At 39.3% G+C, this 19093-nt stretch overlaps 1 protein-coding gene across 1 annotated transcript in view; it reads left to right on the top strand.

Annotated features, from left to right (window-relative positions):
• The window catches only part of mapk8ip3 (mitogen-activated protein kinase 8 interacting protein 3), a 132039-nt gene that overhangs the window by 15505 nt on the left and 97441 nt on the right, over positions 1–19093 (top strand). Inside the window, exons 2-7 of the mRNA XM_062036661.1 lie at positions 1722–1842; positions 5100–5170; positions 10191–10250; positions 11299–11495; positions 14010–14061; positions 16206–16425. Coding sequence (XP_061892645.1) covers positions 1722–1842; positions 5100–5170; positions 10191–10250; positions 11299–11495; positions 14010–14061; positions 16206–16425 — 721 coding nt within the window. The remainder of the gene's footprint in view (positions 1–1721; positions 1843–5099; positions 5171–10190; positions 10251–11298; positions 11496–14009; positions 14062–16205; positions 16426–19093) is intronic.

Genomic DNA, 19093 nt, shown 5'->3' with positions numbered 1-19093 from the left:
ATAATGGGGTATTGTGTTTAGAATGTTGAGGGTAAATAAGGGTGTGACAGAAGAACACGTGGAAGGAGCTGCTATCACACAAAATGGCCACAGCTGTCAATCAGGGCTGTCTCTGCAGACGTTCACAAAAGAGATACGTCTGAGAAGGAAAAGAGTTGAAAAAAGACAATATGGTTGATTTATTCCCGTTGAAGCAGTGAGTGAAATCATATGCTTGACAAAATACTACCATCCACCACCGAGCAGTATCGGACCATTTTTGAAGAAAAAGTGCATAATGGCCATTGCTGACAAATGCAGCGTCTCCATACACAGTGTGGAGCCGCTCCATTACAGCACTTCTTATGTATCAAGTATTATTATCACTGGAGCACACATGCAGATAGCATTAACAAGGCTTTGATCCACGGTCGGGAAGCTTTGCAAGTTGATATTTCATTTGTCTCATTTTGCAAGTAAAAATCTTTATTGACATGTTCTTCCCATTTTCAATTTGTTGACTATAAACACAAAACTATTTGTTGACTATAAACACTTTACAATTTGTTGACTATAAACACAAAACTATTTGTTGGCTATAAACACTTTACAATTTGTTGACTATAAACACAAAACAATTTGTTGACTATAAACACAAAACTATTTGTTGACTATAAACACAAAACTATTTGTTGACTATAAACACAAAACAATTTGTTGACTATAAACACTTTACAATTTGTTGACTATAAACACAAAACTATTTGTTGACTATAAACACAAAACAATTTGTTGACTATAAACACAAAACAATTTGTTGACTATAAACACTTTACAATTTGTTGACTATAAACACAAAACAATTTGTTGACTATAAACACAAAACAATTTGTTGACTATAAACACAAAACAATTTGTTGACTATAAACACAAAACAATTTGTTGACTATAAACACAAAACAATTTGTTGACTATAAACACAAAACTATTTGTTGACTATAAACACGAAACTATTTGTTGACTAAAAACACAAAACTATTTGTTGACTATAAACACAAAACTATTTGTTGACTATAAACACAAAACTATTTGTTGACTATAAACACAAAACTATTTGTTGACTATAAACACTTTACAATTTGTTGACTATAAACACTTTACAATTTGTTGACTATAAACACAAAACTATTTTTTGACTATAAACACAAAACTATTTGTTGACTATAAACACTTTACAATTTGTTGACTATAAACACTTTACAATTTGTTGACTATAAACACAAAACTATTTGTTGACTATAAACACAAAACTATTTGTTGACTATAAACACTTTACAATTTGTTGACTATAAACACTTTACAATTTGTTGAATATAAACACTTTACAATTTGTTGACTATAAACACTTTACAATTTGTTGAATATAAACACTTTACAATTTGTTGAATATAAACACTTTACAATTTGTTGACTATAAACACTTTACAATTTGTTGACTATAAACACTTCACAATTTGTTGACTATAAACACTTTACAATTTGTTGAATATAAACACTTTACAATTTGTTGAATATAAACACTTTACAATTTGTTGACTATAAACACTTTACAATTTGTTGACTATAAACACTTTACAATTTGTTGACTATAAACACTTTACAATTTGTTGACTATAAACACTTTACAATTTGTTGACTATAAGCACTTTACAAAATGGTGATTCCAGACTTTGTTGTGTCAGAAATTCATAGAGTTTGAAGATGTGCTGGAAGCAGAGAAGAAGGAGCTTCAGGTCCAGCTGGACTTCCTGGAACTGCAAGGGAAACAACTGGAGCTGAAGTCCAGGAACTACGCGGACCAAAGTGAGCGGCCAAGTACTCAAGTAGTCATACCACCAACACATGGACACTCAAGTAGTCATACCACCTAGACTCAAGTAGTCATACCACCAACACATGGACACTCAAGTAGTCATACCACCTAGACTCAAGTAGTCATACCACCAACACATGGACACTCAAGTAGTCATACCACCTAGACTCAAGTAGTCATACCACCAACACATGGACACTCAAGTAGTCATACCACCTAGACTCAAGTAGTCATACCACCAACACATGGACACTCAAGTAGTCATACCACCTAGTCTCAAGTAGTCATACCACCAACACATGTGGACTCAAGTAGTCATACCACCTAGACTCAAGTAGTCATACCACCAACACATGGAGACTCAAGTAGTCATACCACTTAGACTCAAGTAGACATACCACCAACACATGGAGACTCAAGTAGTCATACCACCTAGACTCAAGTAGTCATACCACCTAGACTCAAGTAGTCATACCACCAACATATGGACACTCAAGTAGTCATCCCACCTAGACTCAAGTAGTCATACCACCAACACATGGAGACTCAAGTAGTCATACCACTTAGACTCAAGTAGACATACCACCAACACATGGAGACTCAAGTAGTCATACCACCTAGACTCAAGTAGTCATACCACCTAGACTCAAGTAGTCATACCACCAACACATGTAGACTCAAGTAGTCATACCACCTAGACTCAAGTAGTCATACCACCAACACATGTAGACTCAAGTAGTCATACCACCTAGACTCAAGTAGTCATACCACCAACACATGGAGACTCAAGTAGTCATACCACCTAGACTCAAGTAGTCATACCACCTAGACTCAAGTAGTCATACCACCAACACATGGAGACTCAAGTAGTCATACCACTTAGACTCAAGTAGACATACCACCAACACATGGAGACTCAAGTAGCCATACCACCTAGACTCAAGTAGTCATACCACCTAGACTCAAGTAGTCATACCACCTAGACTCAAGTAGTCATACCACCAACATATGGACACTCAAGTAGTCATACCACCTAGACTCAAGTAGTCATACCACCAACACATGGAGACTCAAGTAGTCATACCACCTAGACTCAAGTAGTCATACCACCAACACATGGAGACTCAAGTAGTCATACCACCTAGACTCAAGTAGACATACCACCTAGACTCAAGTAGTCATACCACCAACACATGGAGACTCAAGTAGTCATACCACCTAGACTCAAGTAGACATACCACCTAGACTCAAGTAGTCATACCACCAACACATGGACACTCAAGTAGTCATACCACCTAGACTCAAATAGTCATACCACCAACACATGGACACTTAAGTAGTCATACCACCTAGACTCAAGTAGTCATACCACCAACACATGTAGACTCAAGTAGTCATACCACCAACACATGGAGACTCAAGTAGTCATACCACCTAGACTCAAGTAGACATACCACCTAGACTCAAGTAGTCATAGCACCAACACATGGAGACTCAAGTAGTCATACCACTTAGACTCAAGTAGACATACCACCAACACATGGAGACTCAAGTAGTCATACCACCTAGACTCAAGTAGTCATACCACCAACATATGGACACTCAAGTAGTCATACCACCTAGACTCAAGTAGTCATACCACCAACACATGGAGACTCAAGTAGTCATACCACCTAGACTCAAGTAGTCATACCACCAACACATGGAGACTCAAGTAGTCATACCACCTAGACTCAAGTAGACATACCACCTAGACTCAAGTAGTCATACCACCAACACATGGAGACTCAAGTAGTCATACCACCTAGACTCAAGTAGACATACCACCTAGACTCAAGTAGTCATACCACCAACACATGGACACTCAAGTAGTCATACCACCTAGACTCAAGTAGTCATACCACCAACACATGGACACTCAAGTAGTCATACCACCTAGACTCAAGTAGTCATACCACCAACACATGTAGACTCAAGTAGTCATACCACCTAGACTCAAGTAGTCATACCACCAACACATGTAGACTCAAGTAGTCATACCACCAACACATGGAGACTCAAGTAGTCATACCAAATAGACTCAAGTAGTCATACCACCAACACATGTAGACTCAAGTAGTCATACCACTTACACTCAAGTAGACATACCACCAACACATGTAGACTCAAGTAGTCATACCACCTAGACTCAAGTAGACATACCACCAACACATGTAGACTCAAGTAGTCATACCACCTAGACTCAAGTAGTCATACCACCAACACATGTAGACTCAAGTAGTCATACCACCAACACATGTAGACTCAAGTAGTCATACCACTTAGACTCAAGTAGACATACCACCAACACATGTAGACTCAAGTAGTCATACCACCTAGACTCAAGTAGTCATACCACCAACACATGTAGACTCAAGTAGTCATACCACTTAGACTCAAGTAGACATACCACCAACACATGTAGACTCAAGTAGTCATACCACCTAGACTCAAGTAGTCATACCACCAACACATGTAGACTCAAGTAGTCATACCACCAACACATGTAGACTCAAGTAGTCATACCACTTAGACTCAAGTAGACATACCACCAACACATGTAGACTCAAGTAGTCATACCACCTAGACTCAAGTAGTCATACCACCAACACATGTAGACTCAAGTAGTCATACCACTTAGACTCAAGTAGACATACCACCAACACATGTAGACTCAAGTAGTCATACCACCTAGACTCAAGTAGTCATACCACCAACACATGTAGACTCAAGTAGACATACCACCAACACATGTAGACTCAAGTAGTCATACCACTTAGACTCAAGTAGACATACCACCAACACATGTAGACTCAAGTAGTCATACCACCTAGACTCAAGTAGACATACCACCAACACATGTAGACTCAAGTAGTCATACCACCTAGACTCAAGTAGTCATACCACCTAGACTCAAGTAGTCATACCACCAACACATGTAGACTCAAGTAGTCATACCACCTAGACTCAAGTAGTCATACCACCTAGACTCAAGTAGTCATACCACCAACACATGTAGACTCAAGTAGTCATACCACTTAGACTCAAGTAGACATACCACCAACACATGTAGACTCAAGTAGTCATACCACCTAGACTCAAGTAGACATACCACCTAGACTCAAGTAGTCATACCACCAACACATGTAGACTCAAGTAGTCATACCACCTAGACTCAAGTAGTCATACCACCAACACATGTGTGCAGTTACACGCTTGGAGGAGCGGGAGTCGGACATGAAGAAGGAGTACAACGCTCTGCACCAGCGCCACACCGAGGTTAGTCCTCCTTAACTCCTTCACAGCACACCTTTAAGCTTGGCTAGCAAACGTGGCGCCCTGGGAGGGAGGGGCCTTCCACCTGGGAGGGAGGGGCCTTCCACCTGGGAGGGAGGGGCCTTCCACCTGGGAGGGAGGGGCCTTCCACTTGGGAGGGAGGGGCCTTCCACCTGAGAGGGAGGGGCCTTCCACCTGGGAGGGAGGGGCCTTCCACCTGGGAGGGAGGGGCCTTCCACCAATCATTTAGGAGATCCTCTGGCCAGACTCTCTGTGATTGGTCAAAAGCACCTTGCATGACTACAAGGCGCCATGTTTGCTACCAACTTTACAACCATCCTCTCACTACCCACGGCTCTACCACTCTTGAAAATATGTAGTCCTGATTGTAATCCACTTCAAGTACAATCAAATATGTAGTCCTGACTTGTAATCCACTTCAAGTAGAATCAAATATGTAGTCCTGACTTGTAATCCACTTCAAGTAGAATCAAATATGTAGTCCTGACTTGTAATCCACTTCAAGTACAATCAAATATGTAGTCCTGACTTGTAATCCACTTCAAGTAGAATCAAATATGTAGTCCTGACTTGTAATCCACTTCAAGTACAATCAAATATGTAGTCCTGACTTGTAATCCACTTCAAGTAGAATCAAATATGTAGTCCTGACTTGTAATCCCCTTCAAGTAGAATCAAATATGTAGTCCTGACTTGTAATCCACTTCAAGTAGAATCAAATATGTAGTCCTGACTTGTAATCCACTTCAAGTAGAATCAAATATGTAGTCCTGATTGTAATCCACTTCAAGTACAATCAAATATGTAGTCCTGACTTGTAATCCACTTCAAGTAGAATCAAATATGTAGTCCTGATTGTAATCCACTTCAAGTACAATCAAATATGTAGTCCTGACTTGTAATCCACTTCAAGTAGAATCAAATATGTAGTCCTGACTTGTAATCCACTTCAAGTAAAATCAAATATGTAGTCCTGACTTGTAATCCACTTCAAGTAGAATCAAATATGTAGTCCTGACTTGTAATCCCCTTCAAGTAGAATCAAATATGTAGTCCTGACTTGTAATCCACTTCAAGTAGAATCAAATATGTAGTCCTGACTTGTAATCCACTTCAAGTAGAATCAAATATGTAGTCCTGATTGTGATCCACTTCAAGTAGAATCAAATATGTAGTCCTGACTTGTAATCCACTTCAAGTAGAATCAAATATGTAGTCCTGATTTGTAATCCACTTCAAGTAGAATCAAATATGTAGTCCTGACTTGTAATCCACTTCAAGTGGAATCAAATATGTAGTCCTGACTTGTAATCCACTTCAAGTAGAATCAAATATGTAGTCCTGACTTGTAATCCACTTCAAGTAGAATCAAATATGTAGTCCTGACTTGTAATCCACTTCAAGTAGAATCAAATATGTAGTCCTGACTTGTAATCCACTTCAAGTAGAATCAAATATGTAGTCCTGACTTGTAATCCACTTCAAGTAGAATCAAATATGTAGTCCTGATTGTGATCCACTTCAAGTAGAATCAAATATGTAGTCCTGACTTGTAATCCACTTCAAGTAGAATCAAATATGTAGTCCTGATTTGTAATCCACTTCAAGTAGAATCAAATATGTAGTCCTGACTTGTAATCCACTTCAAGTGGAATCAAATATGTAGTCCTGACTTGTAATCCACTTCAAGTAGAATCAAATATGTAGTCCTGACTTGTAATCCACTTCAAGTAGAATCAAATATGTAGTCCTGACTTGTAATCCACTTCAAGTAGAATCAAATATGTAGTCCTGACTTGTAATCCACTTCAAGTAGAATCAAATATGTAGTCCTGACTTGTAATCCACTTTAAGTACAATCAAATATGTAGTCCTGACTTGTAATCCACTTCAAGTAGAATCAAATATGTAGTCCTGACTTGTAATCCACTTCAAGTACAATCAAATATGTAGTCCTGACTTGTAATCCACTTCAAGTAGAATCAAATATGTAGTCCTGACTTGTAATCCACTTCAAGTAGAATCAAATATGTAGTCCTGACTTGTAATCCACTTCAAGTAGAATCAAATATGTAGTCCTGACTTGTAATCCACTTCAAGTAGAATCAAATATGTAGTCCTGACTTGTAATCCACTTCAAGTAGAATCAAATATGTAGTCCTGACTTGTAATCCACTTTAAGTACAATCAAATATGTAGTCCTGACTTGTAATCCACTTCAAGTAGAATCAAATATGTAGTCCTGACTTGTAATCCACTTCAAGTACAATCAAATATGTAGTCCTGACTTGTAATCCACTTCAAGTAGAATCAAATATGTAGTCCTGACTTGTAATCCACTTTAAGTACAATCAAATATGTAGTCCTGACTTGTAATCCACTTCAAGTAGAATCAAATATGTAGTCCTGACTTGTAATCCACTTCAAGTAGAATCAAATATGTAGTCCTGACTTGTAATCCACTTCAAGTAGAATCAAATATGTAGTCCTGACTTGTAATCCACTTCAAGTAGAATCAAATATGTAGTCCTGACTTGTAATCCACTTCAAGTAGAATCAAATATGTAGTCCTGACTTGTAATCCACTTCAAGTAGAATCAAATATGTAGTCCTGACTTGTAATCCACTTCAAGTAGAATCAAATATGTAGTCCTGACTTGTAATCCACTTTAAGTACAATCAAATATGTAGTCCTGACTTGTAATCCACTTCAAGTAGAATCAAATATGTAGTCCTGACTTGTAATCCACTTCAAGTACAATCAAATATGTAGTCCTGACTTGTAATCCACTTCAAGTAGAATCAAATATGTAGTCCTGACTTGTAATCCACTTCAAGTACAATCAAATATGTAGTCCTGACTTGTAATCCACTTCAAGTAGAATCAAATATGTAGTCCTGACTTGTAATCCACTTCAAGTAGAATCAAATATGTAGTCCTGACTTGTAATCCACTTCAAGTAGAATCAAATATGTAGTCCTGACTTGTAATCCACTTCAAGTAGAATCAAATATGTAGTCCTGACTTGTAATCCACTTCAAGTAGAATCAAATATGTAGTCCTGACTTGTAATCCACTTTAAGTACAATCAAATATGTAGTCCTGACTTGTAATCCACTTCAAGTAGAATCAAATATGTAGTCCTGACTTGTAATCCACTTCAAGTAGAATCAAATATGTAGTCCTGACTTGTAATCCACTTCAAGTAGAATCAAATATGTAGTCCTGACTTGTAATCCACTTCAAGTACAATCAAATATGTAGTCCTGACTTGTAATCCACTTCAAGTAGAATCAAATATGTAGTCCTGACTTGTAATCCACTTCAAGTAGAATCAAATATGTAGTCCTGACTTGTAATCCACTTCAAGTAGAATCAAATATGTAGTCCTGACTTGTAATCCACTTCAAGTAGAATCAAATATGTAGTCCTGACTTGTAATCCACTTCAACAATGATGGTAATGATTGTAATGATGGTGATGATTGTAATGATGGTGATAATTGTAATGATTGTGATGATTGTAATGATGGTGATGATTGTAATGATTGTAATGATGGTGATGATTGTAATGATGGTGATGATTGTAATGATTGTGATGATTGTAATGATGGTGATGATTGTAATGATGGTGATGATTGTAATGATGGTGATGATTGTGATGATTGTAATGATGGTAATGATTGTAATGATGGTGATAATTGTAATGATTGTGATGATTGTGATGATTGTAATGATGGTGATGATTGTAATGATGGTGATAATTGTAATGATTGTGATGATTGTGATGATTGTAATGATGGTGATGATTGTAATGATGGTGATGATTGTAATGATGGTGATGATTGTGATGATTGTAGTGATGGTGATGATTGTAATGATGGTGATGATTGTAATGATGGTGATGATTGTAATGATTGTAGCGATGGTGATAATTGTAATGATGGTGATGATTGTGATGATTGTAATGATGGTGATGATTGTAATGATGGTGATGATTGTAATGATTGTAACGATGGTGATAATTGTAATGATTGTGATGATTGTAATGATGGTGATGATTGTAATGATGGTGATGATTGTGATGATTGTAATGATGGTAATGATTGTAATGATGGTGATAATTGTAATGATTGTGATGATTGTGATGATTGTAATGATGGTGATGATTGTAATGATGGTGATAATTGTAATGATTGTGATGATTGTGATGATTGTAATGATGGTGATGATTGTAATGATGGTGATGATTGTAATGATGGTGATGATTGTGATGATTGTAGTGATGGTGATGATTGTAATGATGGTGATGATTGTAATGATGGTGATGATTGTAATGATTGTAGCGATGGTGATAATTGTAATGATTGTGATGATTGTAATGATGGTGATGATTGTAATGATTGTAGCGATGGTGATAATTGTAATGATTGTGATGATTGTAATGATGGTGATGATTGTAATGATGGTGATGATTGTAATGATTGTAGCGATGGTGATAATTGTAATGATTGTGATGATTGTATTGATGGTGATGATTGTAATGATTGTGATGATTGTAATGATGGTGATGATTGTAATGATGGTGATGATTGTATTGATGGTGATGATTGTAATGATGGTGATGATTGTAATGATGGTGATGATTGTAATGATGGTGATGATTGTATTGATGGTGATGATTGTAATGATGGTGATGATTGTAATGATGGTGATGATTGTAATGATTGTAACGATGGTGATAATTTTAATGATTGTGATGATTGTAATGATGGTGATGATTGTAACGATGGTGATAATTGTAACGATTGTGATGATTGTAATGATGGTGATGATTGTGATGATTGTATTGATGGTGATGATTGTATTGATGGTGATGATTGTAATGATGGTGATGGATGAGCAAAGCAAGCTCCCCTTTAAGTGTTGTGAGATTGTCAAATAATAAAATGAAAGTTAAAAAAATGTTAATGGTTGTAAACATTGTTGATGTCACCTGAAGATGATCCAGACCTACGTGGAACACATGGAGCGCTCCAAGATGCAGCAGTCAGCTAGCTATTAAAAGACTCGGCCTTCCTCGGGCTGTCAATCTTGTGGCTTGAATTCATCCGGCCCACATTGCAGGAAAGTGAATGCATGTGTGTGTGTGTGTGTGTGTGTGTGTGTGTGTGTGTGTGTGTGTGTGTGTGTGTGTGTGTGTGTGTGTGTGTGTGTGGTCATGTACTTGTGGTGGTCACATACTTGTGGTGGTCATCTTGTGGTGGTCACGTACTTGTGGTGGTCATGTACTTGTGGCGGTCATCTTGTGGTGGTCACCTACTTGTGGTGGTCATGTACTTGTGGTGGTCATGTACTTGTGGTGGTCATCTTGTGGTGGTCACGTACTTGTGGTGGTCATCTTGTGGTGGTCATGTACTTGTGGTGGTCATCTTGTGGTGGTCATGTACTTGTGGTCATCTTGTGGTGGTCATGTACTTGTGGTGGTCATCTTGTGGTGGTCATCTCATCTTCATGTCTTTCAACAAAAGAAAGTAGAGGCCTTAATATTGCAACAACACATGTTCATGCATCAGTGACTATATTTCTGGACTAGAGAGCGCACGGGTATATAAGCCACACCCACTAAAGTTCAGTAAAAAAGTATATTTCCATACACCGGACTATAAGTGGCAGATATATACCTTGTGAAATTGTTTTTTTATACAGAAATATTTATTTAAATACCTTAATTGTTTACAAACGGTGTGTGTAACGCGGCAGTAAAATGGCTGATCAAACAAAACAGAAGTCACTAGCTGCGCAAGCTAGCTCTCCAATCAGCTAAACAGACTGAATAACTCCATGTTGACATCTTGGTGACTTTACCGAGGAATTAATCAAAGTGAAACAATACAAAAAGAATGTTGTTGTAAGTTAATAATACTAACACAGACACTGTTAAACCAGTTAGCATGTTAGCTATGATGCTATCTTGATGACATTATGACAGCATGCATGAAAACACTCCTACAGACATCACACATGGGGCGCCTTAGTCAGTAAGAAGAGTTTTATTTATTAGTGTTTATGAGTGACTGAAAGCTATTTGTGGGCCAATGTTTGCATAGTTCCATGTATCATGTCATGTTCCTGTCTCACTGCCTGTCCTGTGTCCTGTCTCACTGCCTGTCCTGTGTCCTGTCTCACTGCCTGGCCTGTGTCCTGTCTCACTGCCTGGCCTGTGTCCTGTCTCACTGCCTGGCCTGTGTCCTGTCTCACTGCCTGGCTGCTGTGTGCTCAGTCAACGCCACACCTGGAGGAAAAGGTAAATCCAACACCTTTTCCTCCAGCTCCAAACCAAACTCCCCCTAATATGTAGAATGTGTGTAGACTACATGACATGTTAGTTTCCATCTGATATGTAGAATGTGTGTAGACTACATGACATGTTAGTTTCCATCTGATATGTAGAATGTGTGTAGACTACATGACATGTTAGTTTCCATCTGATATGTAGAATGTGTGTAGACTACATGACATGTTAGTTTCCATCTGATATGTAGAATGTGTGTAGACTACATGACATGTTAGTTTCCATCTGATATGTAGAATGTGTGTAGACTACATGACATGTTAGTTTCCATCTGATATGTAGAATGTGTGTAGACTACATGACATGTTAGTTTCCATCTGATATGTAGAATGTGTGTAGACTACATGACATGTTAGTTTCCATCTGATATGTAGAATGTGTGTAGACTACATGACATGTTAGTTTCCATCTGATATGTAGAATGTGTGTAGACTACATGACATGCTAGTTTCCATCTGATATGTAGAATGTGTGTAGACTACATGACATGTTAGTTTCCATCTGATATGTAGAATGTGTGTAGACTACATGACATGTTAGTTTCCATCTGATATGTAGAATGTGTGTAGACTACATGACATGTTAGTTTCCATCTGTCTGCTTGATGCTCTCACAAGTCAGCATAGACCACAAACACTTGTCATGTTTCACAACATTAAGAACACAACATATCAGTGTCAATACACGATGATAATTAATGATAACATATACATATCAGTGTCAATACACGATGATAATTAATGATAACATATACATATCAGTGTCAATACATGATGATAATTAATGATAACATATACATATCAGTGTCAATACACGATGATAATTAATGATAACATATACATATCAGTGTCAATACACGATGATAATTAATGATAACATATACATATCAGTGTCAATACACGATGATAATTAATGATAACATATACATATCAGTGTCAATACATGATGATAATTAATGATAACATATACATATCAGTGTCAATACATGATGATAATTAATGATAACATATACATATCAGTGTCAATACACGATGATAATTAATGATAACATATACATATCAGTGTCAATACACGATGATAATTAATGATAACATATACATATCAGTGTCAATACACGATGATAATTAACGATAACATATACATATCAGTGTCAATACACGATGATAATTAATGATAACATATACATATCAGTGTCAATACATGATGATAATTAATGATAACATATACATATCAGTGTCAATACACGATGATAATTAATGATAACATATACATATCAGTGTCAATACACGATGATAATTAATGATAACATATACATATCAGTGTCAATACATGATGATAATTAATGATAACATATACATATCAGTGTCAATACATGATGATAATTAATGATAACATATACATATCAGTGTCAATACACGATGATAATTAATGATAACATATACATATCAGTGTCAATACACGATGATAATTAATGATAACATATACATATCAGTGTCAATACACGATGATAATTAATGATAACATATACATATCAGTGTCAATACACGATGATAATTAATGATAACATATACATATCAGTGTCAATACACGATGATAATTAATGATAACATATACATATCAGTGTCAATACACGATGATAATTAATGATAACATATACATATCAGTGTCAATACACGATGATAATTAATGATAACATATACATATCAGTGTCAATACACGATGATAATTAATGATAACATATACATATCAGTGTCAATACACGATGATAATTAATGATAACATATACATATCAGTGTCAATACACGATGATAATTAATGATAACATATACATATCAGTGTCAATACACGATGATAATTAATGATAACATATACATATCAGTGTCAATACACGATGATAATTAATGATAACATATACATATCAGTGTCAATACACGATGATAATTAATGATAACATATACATATCAGTGTCAATACACGATGATAATTAATGATAACATATACATATCAGTGTCAATACACGATGATAATTAATGATAACATATACATATCAGGGTCAATACACGATGATAATTAATGATAACATATACATATCAGTGTCAATACACGATGATAATTAATGATAACATATACATATCAGTGTCAATACACGATGATAATTAATGATAACATATACATATCAGTGTCAATACATGATGATAATTAATGATAACATATCAATATTAGATGTTTTGAAACAGTTTATTTACAAACCACTTGCTGATATCATGAATGATGTTTAATCCTACATTTTAAACATTTGATCTCCTTCACCTTCTCCTGTCAGTCATGTGATGAAATGATCTTTGCTGACTTGACAATAATGACTTGACAATAATGACTTGACAATAATGACTTGGCAATAATGGAGTAATGTTCAGAATGAAAAGTAACATTTGAGTCTCTCTCTCCTTCTCTCTCGCCCATCAGCAAAGCAGAGCGCCCGCCATCGCTGAGCCTCCACCCCAGTGGTGAGGGCATGGTAGGTGGGGGCGTGGGGGGAGTGTCTGTTCCTACACCTGGGGAGCCTCCACCCCAGTGGTGAGGGCATGGTAGGTGGGGGCGTGGGGGGAGTGTCTGTTCCTACACCTGGGGAGCCTCCACCCCAGTGGTGAGGGCATGGTAGGTGGGGGCGTGGGGGGAGTGTCTGTTCCTACACCTGGGGAGCCTCCACCCCAGTGGTGAGGGCATGGTAGGTGGGGGCGTGGGGGGAGTGTCTGTTCCTACACCTGGGGAGCCTCCACCCCAGTGGTGAGGGCATGGTAGGTGGGGGAGTGGGGATGGGGTGTCTGTTCCTACACCTGGGGAGCCTCCACCCCAGTGGTGAGGGCATGGTAGGTGGGGGCGTGGGGATGGGGTGTCTGTTCCTACATCTGGGGAGCCTCCACCCCAGTGGTGAGGGCATGGTAGGTGGGGGTGTGGGGATGGGTGTCTGTTCCTACATCTGGGGATCCTCCACCCCAGTGGTGAGGGCATGGTAGGTGGGGGCGTGGGGGGAGTGTCTGTTCCTACACCTGGGGAGCCTCCACCCCAGTGGTGAGGGCATGGTAGGTGGGGGCGTGGGGGGAGTGTCTGTTCCTACACCTGGGGAGCCTCCACCCCAGTGGTGAGGGCATGGTAGGTGGGGGCGTGGGGGGAGTGTCTGTTCCTACACCTGGGGAGCCTCCACCCCAGTGGTGAGGGCATGGTAGGTGGGGGCGTGGGGGGAGTGTCTGTTCCTACACCTGGGGAGCCTCCACCCCAGTGGTGAGGGCATGGTAGGTGGGGGAGTGGGGATGGGGTGTCTGTTCCTACACCTGGGGAGCCTCCACCCCAGTGGTGAGGGCATGGTAGGTGGGGGCGTGGGGATGGGGTGTCTGTTCCTACATCTGGGGAGCCTCCACCCCAGTGGTGAGGGCATGGTAGGTGGGGGTGTGGGGATGGGTGTCTGTTCCTACATCTGGGGATCCTCCACCCCAGTGGTGAGGGCATGGTAGGTGGGGGCGTGGGGGGAGTGTCTGTTCCTACACCTGGGGAGCCTCCACCCCAGTGGTGAGGGCATGGTAGGTGGGGGCGTGGGGGGAGTGTCTGTTCCTACACCTGGGGAGCCTCCACCCCAGTGGTGAGGGCATGGTAGGTGGGGGCGTGGGGGGAGTGTCTGTTCCTACACCTGGGGAGCCTCCACCCCAGTGGTGAGGGCATGGTAGGTGGGGGCGTGGGGGGAGTGTCTGTTCCTACACCTGGGGAGCCTCCACCCCAGTGGTGAGGGCATGGTAGGTGGGGGCGTGGGGGGAGTGTCTGTTCCTACACCTGGGGAGCCTCCACCCCAGTGGTGAGGGCATGGTAGGTGGGGGCATGGGGATGGGGTGTCTGTTCCTACATCTGGGGAGCCTCCACCCCAGTGGTGAGGGCATGGTAGGCGGGGGTGTGGGGGGAGTGTCTGTTCCTAAACCTGGGGAGTGGGGGCGGGGCCATACCTCCTAGGATCGCCTCCTTCTTGTGTGACTGTTGATGATAGGATATTTCTTCTCCTTTAAAATTACATTTAAATATAGACTGTCATGTTTAAAATGTAATATAAATATAGTGTGTCATGTTTAAAATGTAATATAAATATAGTGTGTCATGTTTAAAATGTAATATAAATATAGTGTGTCATGTTTAAAATGTAATATAAATATAGTGTGTCATGTTTAAAATGTAATATAAATATAGTGTGTTATGTTTAAAATGTAATATAAATATAGTGTGTCATGTTTAAAATGTAATATAAATATAGTGTGTCATGTTTAAAATGTAATATAAATATAGTGTGTCATGTTTAAAATGTAATATAAATATAGTGTGTCATGTTTAAAATGTAATATAAATATAGTGTGTCATGTTTAAAATGTAATATAAATATAGTGTGTCATGTTTAAAATGTAATATAAATATAGTGTGTCATGTTTAAAATGTAATATAAATATAGACTGTCATGTTTAAAATGTAATATAAATATAGTGTGTCATGTTTAAAATGTAATATAAATATAGTGTGTCATGTTTCAAATGTAATATAAATATAGTGTGTCATGTTTAAAATGTAATATAAATATAGTGTGTCATGTTTAAAATGTAATATAAATATAGTGTGTCATGTGTCCAGGAGGATGGTTCAGAGTCTGACTCAGTGGGTGTGACCCCCAGCAGTGCAGGCAGCAACACACCCACATCCTCCCACTCGCTCACACCCGTCAACCAAGTCTTCTTCCCGCCCTCGGACTTGGACGTGACTCGTGCTGGAAACACTAGCAGGAAGAACAACAAGCGGCTCAGCCGGAATATGGAAGTCCAAGTCTCCCAGGAGACTAGGAACGTAAGCATTGGTGAGCATCTAGTCCTACTACACATCTAGTCCTACTACACATCTATATGGAAGTCCAAGTCTCCCAGGAGACTAGGAACGTAAGCATTGGTGAGCATCTAGTCCTACTACACATCTAGTCCTACTACACATCTATATGGAAGTCCAAGTCTCCCAGGAGACTAGGAACGTAAGCATTGGTGAGCATCTAGTCCTACTACACATCTAGTCCTACTACACATCTAGTCCTACTACACATCTAGTCCTACTACACATCTATATGGAAGTCCAAGTCTCCCAAGAGACTAGGAACGTAAGCATTGGTGAGCATCTAGTCCTACTACACATCTAGTCCTACTACACATCTATATGGAAGTCCAAGTCTCCCAGGAGACTAGGAACGTAAGCATTGGTGAGCATCTAGTCCTACTACACATCTAGTCCTACTACACATCTATATGGAAGTCCAAGTCTCCCAGGAGACTAGGAACGTAAGCATTGGTGAGCATCTAGTCCTACTACACATCTAGTCCTACTACACATCTAGTCCTACTACACATCTAGTCCTACTACACATCTATATGGAAGTCCAAGTCTCCCAAGAGACTAGGAACGTAAGCATTGGTGAGCATCTAGTCCTACTACACATCTAGTCCTACTACACATCTATATGGAAGTCCAAGTCTCCCAAGAGACTAGGAACGTAAGCATTGGTGAGCATCTAGTCCTACTACACATCTAGTCCTACTACACATCTATATGGAAGTCCAAGTCTCCCAAGAGACTAGGAACGTAAGCATTGGTGAGCATCTAGTCCTACTACACATCTAGTCCTACTACACATCTATATGGAAGTCCAAGTCTCCCAAGAGACTAGGAACGTAAGCATTGGTGAGCATCTAGTCCTACTACACATCTAGTCCTACTACACATCTATATGGAAGTCCAAGTCTCCCAGGAGACTAGGAACGTAAGCATTGGTGAGCATCTAGTCCTACTACACATCTAGTCCTACTACACATCTAGTCATACTACACATCTAGTCCTACCACACCTCTAGTCATACCAGTATCTTCCACTAGGATACAACACAACATCTAGTCATACCAGTATCTTCCACTAGGGTGTAACACAACATATAGTCATACCAGTATCTTCCACTAGGGTGTAACACAACATCTAGTCATACCAGTATCTTCCACTAGGGTTTAACACAACATCTAGTCATACCAGTATCTTCCACTAGGGTGTAACACAACATCTAGTCATACCAGTATCTTCCACTAGGGTTTAACACAACATCTAGTCATACCAGTATCTTCCACTAGGGTGTAACACAACATGTAGTCATACCAGTATCTTCCACTAGGGTTTAACACAACATCTAGTCATACCAGTATCTTCCACTAGGGTGTAACACAACATCTAGTCATACCAGTATCTTCCACTAGGGTTTAACACAACATCTAGTCATACCAGTATCTTCCACTAGGGTGTAACACAACATCTAGTCATACCAGTATCTTCCACTAGGGTGTAACACAACATCTAGTCATACCAGTATCTTCCACTAGGGTGTAACACAACATCTAGTCATACCAGTATCTTCCACTAGGGTGTAACACAACATCTAGTCATACCAGTATCTTCCACTAGGGTGTAACACAACATCTAGTCATACCAGTATCTTCCACTAGGATACAACACAACATCTAGTCATACCAGTATCTTCCACTAGGGTGTAACACAACATGTAGTCATACCAGTAGGGTGTAACACACCATGTAGTCATACCAGTAGGGTGTAACACAACATGTAGTCATACCAGTAGGGTGTAACACAACATGTAGTCATACCAGTAGGGTGTAACACAACATGTAGTCATACCAGTAGGGTGTAACACACCATGTAGTCATACCAGTAGGGTGTAACACAACATGTAGTCATACCAGTAGGGTGTAACACAACATGTAGTCATACCAGTAGGGTGTAACACACCATGTAGTCATACCAGTAGGGTGTAACACACCATGTAGTCATACCAGTAGGGTGTAACACACCATGTAGTCATACCAGTAGGGTGTAACACAACATCTAGTCATACCAGTAGGGTGTAACACAACATCTAGTCATACCAGCAGGGTGTAACACAACATGTAGTCATACCAGTATCTTCCACTAGGGTGTAACACAACATGTAGTCATACCAGTAGGGTGTAACACAACATCTAGTTATACCAGTATCTTCCACTAGGGTTTAACACAACATCTAGTCATACCAGTATCTTCCACTAGGGTGTAACACAACATCTAGTCATACCAGTAGGGTGTAACACAACATCTAGTTATACCAGTATCTTCCACTAGGGTTTAACACAACATCTAGTCATACCAGTATCTTCCACTAGGGTTTAACACAACATCTAGTCATACCAGTATCTTCCACTAGGGTGTAACACAACATCTAGTCATAACAGTAGGGTGTAACACAACATCTAGTCATACCAGTATCTTCCACTAGGATACAACACAACATCTAGTCATACCAGTATATTCCACTAGGGTGTAACACAACATCTAGTCATACCAGTAGGGTGTAACACGCCATGTAGTCATACCAGTAGGGTGTAACACACCATGTAGTCATACCAGTAGGGTGTAACACACCATGTAGTCATACCAGTAGGGTG

This window comes from Entelurus aequoreus, linkage group LG25 (assembly GCF_033978785.1).
Source record: "Entelurus aequoreus isolate RoL-2023_Sb linkage group LG25, RoL_Eaeq_v1.1, whole genome shotgun sequence".
In the NCBI taxonomy this organism is placed as follows: Eukaryota; Metazoa; Chordata; class Actinopteri; order Syngnathiformes; family Syngnathidae; genus Entelurus; species Entelurus aequoreus.
The sequence above is the reverse complement of the archived record's forward strand: the minus strand, read 5'-3'. Positions and strand labels throughout refer to the sequence as shown.